The 6,587-nt window shown below is 36.2% G+C and overlaps 2 protein-coding genes across 3 annotated transcripts in view; both read left to right on the top strand.

Annotated features, from left to right (window-relative positions):
• LOC113115592 (P2Y purinoceptor 14-like) overlaps positions 1-2,632 on the top strand; it is a 3,154-nt gene extending 522 nt beyond the window's left edge. The window contains exons 2-3 of one of the 2 annotated variants that reach the window (XM_026283163.1): positions 672-1,036; positions 1,853-2,632. In XM_026283163.1, coding sequence (XP_026138948.1) covers positions 684-1,036; positions 1,853-2,453 — 954 coding nt within the window. In that variant the 5' untranslated portion in view covers positions 672-683 and the 3' untranslated portion in view covers positions 2,454-2,632. Of the gene's footprint in view, positions 1-631; positions 1,037-1,852 lie in introns of both variants that reach the window. The other variant, XM_026283161.1, reaches the window with a different exon arrangement.
• A 1,167-nt stretch (positions 2,633-3,799) lies between these two features.
• Positions 3,800-6,331, top strand: LOC113115394 (P2Y purinoceptor 14). Its single transcript, XM_026282929.1, has 2 exons — positions 3,800-3,922; positions 5,212-6,331. Exon 2 carries the CDS (start codon positions 5,220-5,222, stop codon positions 6,219-6,221), a length of 1,002 nt encoding a protein of 333 aa, XP_026138714.1. The 5' UTR covers positions 3,800-3,922; positions 5,212-5,219; the 3' UTR covers positions 6,222-6,331.
• The last annotated feature ends 256 nt before the right edge of the window (positions 6,332-6,587 follow it).

The following is a 6,587-nucleotide window of genomic DNA, read 5'->3' as shown; positions in this document are numbered from 1 at the left end:
TGTGTGTGTGTGTGTTCCTGTAGCTCAATTGGTAGAGCAATTCATATCAAGTGCAGGGTTGGGGGTTGGATTCCTCAGGAACAAATGATATGTAAAAATTGATTACCTGAATGCACTGTAAGTCGCTTTGGATAAAAGCGTCTGCTAAATGCATAAATTTAAAATATGTGTGTGTATGTGTGATTCAACTCAAATTGTGATACGTGTATATTAAATAAATTCAGTGCACACAGACTGAAGTAGTTAAAGTCTTTGGTTCTTTTAATTGGGATGATTTTGGCTCACATTTAACAAAAACCCACCCATTTTTGAAGCATTTAATGCCTCCTTCTGCTGACCAGCTTTTTGTAGATGCTGATTTCATTTTCCAACAGGATTTGGCACCTGCCCACACTGCCCAAAGCACCAAAAGTTGGTTTAATGACCATGGTGTTGGTGTGCTTGACTGACCAGCAAACTCACCAGATCTGAACCCCATAGAATCTCTATTGTCAAGAGGAAGATGAGAAACAAGAATCCAGATAAGCTGAAGGCCACTGTCAAAGAAACCTGGGCTTCCAGACCACCTCAGCAGTGCCACAAACTCATCACCTCCATCCCCCGCCAAATTGAGACCGTATAGCTCTTGCAGTATAGGTACCAATCTAACCCATTTCTGGTTCACTGTCCAGCAAGAGACCATCATGGACCAGAACGTAACCAATTCAACTGAAGAACCCTGTGGCTTGTCTGAAATGCCAGCTCGTCCATTCTTCATATGTTTATACACACTGATTTTTGTGGCAAGCCTGGTGCTCAACAGCATTACAGTTTATGTGTATTTCTGCAAAGCTACAAAACAATCCAGCATCACAATCTATCTGAAGAATCTGGCTATAGCAGACTTGTTTGTGTGCCTGTGTTTGATATTACGCATCGCTAAATATGCTATAACTTCAGTGGAAATTCAGCGTATCTACTGTAACTTTGGCGCTCCTGCTTCCTACCTTAACATGTACTCCAGTATTCTCTTCATGGGCTACATCGCTGCAAACAGGTAATTTTTTTCTTTATTTTCAATGAAATCGTGACACCTTATTGTAATATTTTGAAAAGGTAAATATGTCAGTGTCTGAGTGACGTAAATATTTATGCCATGAAATAACTTAATGCTCATTCTGTAAAAAAAGCATAATGAACTGTGCAAAAATAATTTAAAATATCTTCAACAAATTTTATAAACAAAAATCAATCATAGTGCATCCCTCATGCACGCTATCACATTAGTCAAAAACTATTACAACTAAAAACATTAATACAACACATAGGCATCAGTCACTTCACTGAATATTTGTTGGCTAAAACATAAGTAATTATTAATTTACGAAATTACGATCCATCTGTTTTCAAATTCACATCATTTGAATATCACAACATCTATTTCTGTCAAAAATATAACATGCATAATACACTTACCTGGAAAGCCCACACTACTGGATGTTTTCAAGACGTTATTGCCAGTTTTGGGGGTAATGCATCACAAGTAATGCAAGATATGTAACCCTATTACTTTTTTTCAAGTAGCTAATAAAGTTACGCATTACTTTATAATTCACAAAAAAATATCTGAGTTACTTTTTCAATAAGTAACCCATGTTACTTTGTTTTCATGTTTATTGAATGGCAGCCCTTTAACATATATTTGAGCTAAATGAGATAGACTGTATACCTTAAATGTAATATTAGATGCTTTGGATAAAGAAAGTATAATGAAATGATCAGTAGCAAGTCACAGAGACACAAACAGCATTGCTTTCTTCTATATGAAATAGAATTTCTCTGTATTCTACGATTCACTGCTCTTTTGTTTCAGGTACATGAAGATTGTACGGCCACTGGAGAGTCACACGCTGCAAACAGTCCGTTCGACACGCTACATCTGCATCGTGACCTGGGCCGTCCTGCTGTTCTCAAATTGTGTCTACACTGCTGTTTTTCTCAGCATTGATAAACAAACTTCTCCCCACAGTGGTTTCGACTGTGACAGCTTTCATAACAGCTTACTCAGACAGATCTATTTGGCCTTGCAGATCATTAGCTTTTCAGTGTTTTTGTTTGTGCTGGTCTCCCTGATTCTGTTCTACTGTTTGAATGTACAGAGGCTTCGTCAAGCTCAGCACACAATGCCAAATCAGCCTGGTAACGCTAAGCTCAGGAAGTCAAAGCATAACATGCAAGTTCTGATGGTGGTTTTCGGCGTGTGTTTTGTACCATATCATCTGGTGAGACTGCCGTACGTGTTCATTAAACCCCTGCTGCAAGACTGCAAAGCAGAACAGGTTTTCTACATCTTGAAGGAGGTGACTGTCCTGCTCACAGTACTGAATGCCTGCTTGGATCCACTTATTTACTTTGTCTTTTGCAAGACCTTCAGAGCACAGCTTAACCTTCAAAGATTTTGCAAATCCAAATGAGAAAAAGAGCTCTAGTCAGTTGAATTAAAAGGGATAGTTTACCAAAAATGAAACTTCTGTCATTTAGTCACTCTCATGATGCTCCAAACCTGCATGGGTTTCTTTCTTCATCAATACAGAATTGAAGATATTTTGAAAAATGTGTATAACCAAACAGTTTGTCATAGCCATTGACTTCTATGGGGGGAAATACTCTGAAAGTCAGTGGGGACCAGTAACTGTTTGGTTACCCACATTCTTTAAAAAGGAAAAAAAAATCTTCTACAGTGTTCAGCAGAAAAGGGAAACTCCTACAAGGTTTGTAAAAACTTGATGGTGAGTAAATTACATTTCCTCACCACTAGCAGCACCAAACAGAATAGAAAAGAATGTATTCATATATGTATCTCCTAAGAACTGTATGATCACATGCTTCAGTGTATTTTGAGAATGAACCAAAGAGCATCTGGTGCATTAACAGAAGCAAGAACATCTCCAAAAAGGGTTCATGATCAATTTAATTAGTGACATAGAAATATATGTATTTTTTACATTTATTTTTAATTAAACGTTCTTCGTTATTGAACAAATAATAATTACAACAACAACAACAACAACACACACACACACACACACACACACAAAACTGTATTATGATGCTTCATTTTTATTGCCTATATATTCCACAAATCTCAGCATGGGGTGAGAGAGGAAACTAGCTTAAACCGTGCTTGATAAAAACAACATCCATGTTTATATCCGCTTTGCACTCCCACAGAAACCTCAGACAGAAATATCTGACAAAGATAATAATAATAATAATAAACTAGGAAAACCCTTTAGACAACTGGTAATTTTTATCAGGTGTTTATGTTTGTAAATGTTTGTGTTCTTTTCTTTTAATACTGTAAATTTATTGGATTTGAATGTATTTGCAAAACTGATTTGCAAGGTTTTTTAAAGTTACTTTGAGTTAGTGTTTACAGTAAAAAAAAGTAGTTATTTTGCATTAGTATATAGCACCTTATGTTAAAATCAGATATGCTATTGTACATCTTGTACACATCACTTTTGATCAGTGTATTGAAATCTTGCTGAATAAAATGTAAAATTATATTCCTTATATAATATATATAATAATTCAATCATAGAATATCTGTTAATTCATTCTTCTGTGTAATTGTATGTATATGAATGTTTTATTGAAACACAACTGGGGCACCTTTGACTCCAATGAGCAATGAAAGAGCAATCACATTGTCCTGTGGGTTATGCTGGAGCCCAGGGAGTACAAAGCTGTTTGTGTACAGACATGAGTGGTAGGAAACTCCTGCAGTGCTGAGCAAGTGTTTACCCACGAGACAAACCCGGCCACTCTTTAGTTCCTGTATCAAAGTCAACACCCCCTTCCTCTGAAATATCATGTGAGGCGCATCCCATATCACTTCTTCTTATTCTGTGTGATGATACAAGCTGGCTTAACTCTTCAAGTAAGTTTCTTCTTATCATGGAAATTTTTAAAATAATGTTATCCTTTTTTATATATATATATATATATATATATATATATATATATATATATATATATATATATATATATATATATATATATATATCAGGATATGAGATAAAGACACTTTGAGGGATTGACAGTTGTGCTACAAATAGCACCATGCTATTTCTAAAGACATTCAAACGGTAAAGGTCCGAAATATAGGCAGCATATATGAAAATAAATGCAGTAGTTTAAATGGAAATATCAAAACATGAAAACAAACAGATATTAAACAGAATGTTGGAGACTATATTTTGATGCACCGAATTTGCACCTGTAGTATATTTAAAATTGTAAAAGTTTATACTACTTGTAATATTATATTATTACTAAAGATAGATAATATTACTAAAATACTTAAGTGCACTTTATAATCATGTCAAAAGTTTTATTTGAAAGTATGCATATTTTAATCTAAGTAATTATAATTTTCACTTTAGTGTGTTATTCTGTTATTCACATTTGAAGTGTAATTATTTGAGAGGTACAAAATGCAACTCAAACTTTACAAATAGTGTTATGTTTTTAGTGTTCCTGTAGCTCAACTGGTAGAGCACTGCTTTAGCAAGCAAGCAAGTGCAAGGTTGGGGTTCGATTCCCCGGGAACACATGATATGTAAAAATTGATAGCCTGAATGCACTGTAAGTCGCTTTGGATAAAAGCATCTGCTAAATGCATAAATTACATTTTTACAAATGTGTAATAAAAGTATATTTAAATATATAACACATATCTTGCTCTAATTTCTATTGAAACGTCTCTTCTAATTTACCATAAATGTTTGTCAGAACACTTGGTTGTACACTTCACCATATTTTAGACGACAGAAGTAATTATAAAATTACATAAAAAGTCAAAAAGCACTTTAAATGTAATTTAAATGCATTTATTATAAATTTAAACTATACAATATTTTCATGTTATGGCAATTACATGTAATTAGGAGTTTGAAAACATTACATTCAAGTTAGCTGTTTTAACGTATATAAATTCCATAAAAAACTTTTTAAAGTGAGCTAAAGTGGATTTTCTTTTTCTTTTTTCGCAAAATTGGTATTGTCAGAGTTTTGTCAGTAATAAGGTAGGTAACAAAGTAAGTAGAAACAAAAGCATAAAAAGTGCAAGGACTATACAAAGATGTAGGTTTTTCATGAAAGTGAACATCAGCAAAAAAAAACAATATTTCCTGATATCAAGAGCTAAATAAATAATTTTATTTTCAGTTTTAGATATGGACTGCATCAACACTACACAGATGGAACCAAAAAACAGCACGAATGTCAGCAGCGTGTTCACACATCAGGTTCTGCCTGTGCTCTACACCATCATCTGCGCTTGTGCCTTCATTCTCAACGGACTCGCCGCTTGGATCTTCTTCAGGGTTCCCACCTCATCAGCCTTAGTAGTTTACCTAAAAAACATGGTGGTGGCAGATGTTCTGATGTTGTTTACCTACCCGTGGCGTGTAGTGGGCGACCTCGGTTATGGCGGTTTGCAGTTGAAGCTGATAGTTTGCCGTTACACAGCTGTGCTTTTCTACCTCAGCATGTACACAGGAATAACCTTCATGAGCCTCATCAGCTTGGAACGCTATTTCAAAATCATACGCAGTACCTCTGAAGTGTCTTCTTTTCTGCAGCGTGTTTCAGTAGCGAAGGCTCTTGCGCTGCTAACTTGGGGCATCATGATGTTCTTCATGCTGCCGAATGCCATATTAACCAACCAGCCCATGCCTAAAGTTTTCTCCTGCATGGCCCTGAAGAGCGAACTAGGTCGGCGCTGGCACGAAATTTCAGCCCACTTCAACGTTGGAGTCTTCTGGGTGGCATTCCTGTTGATGGTGTTTTGCTACACCTCCATTGCTTGTCATGTTTACCGCTCCTACAAACGGGTGCAGCAGGACAGCAGCATGGCGAGACAGCGGTCAAATCGAAGCATCTTTAGCTTGCTGGCTGTTTTTGTCTTCTGCTTTGTTCCGTACCACGTTTGTCGCGTGCCCTACACGCTTAGCCAAAGCCACAAGGATGACTTTAGTGCCTTCAACCGCTTCATTCTCTTCCAATTAAAAGAAGCTACACTCTTCCTGTCTGCCCTCAATGTGTGTCTGGATCCTATCATCTACTTTTTCATGTGCAGGACATTCAGAGAGTCACTTTTGCAGAAGATGTCATCTGTAAACCACGAAAACAGGCGGCCTTCAATAGGCACTGGGCTCAGTATCAGCAATCTGTAATGATCGAGCAAAAAAGCAAAACGAGCATTAGTCATTTGCAAGATGGAAAATATATTTTGATTTGAAACCACATACCTAGCTGTGGTTTTCTTGCATGTGAAAACGCAGCATAAAGAGATGGAGCGGAAGAAGGTCACAACAAAGTGGTGTTTTCCAAAAAACCCCACCAAGTCATGTCAGCCACAGCTTTTAAAACAGTTTCCTGAAGAAAAGTCAACGCTTAACTGGAGAGTGGACTATAAATAAAAATTCTGACATAATTTTCTTATCTTCATCTCATTTAAAATCTTTTACTCTTAAAAATAAATATTACTGCTGTTTTCGCAGCTATGCCATTGAAGAATCATTTTTGGTTCCCTGATGAAA

Source organism: Carassius auratus, chromosome 15, assembly GCF_003368295.1.
Source record: "Carassius auratus strain Wakin chromosome 15, ASM336829v1, whole genome shotgun sequence".
Lineage (NCBI taxonomy): Eukaryota > Metazoa > Chordata > Actinopteri > Cypriniformes > Cyprinidae > Carassius > Carassius auratus.
Note: the sequence above shows the minus strand (reverse complement) of the source record. Positions and strands in the feature narration are given on the sequence as shown.

Bases quoted from the DNA above. Each gene is read 5' to 3' on its own strand.
- LOC113115394 (XM_026282929.1), top strand. From the start codon at position 5,220: ATGGACTGCATCAACACTACACAGATGGAACCAAAAAACAGCACGAAT.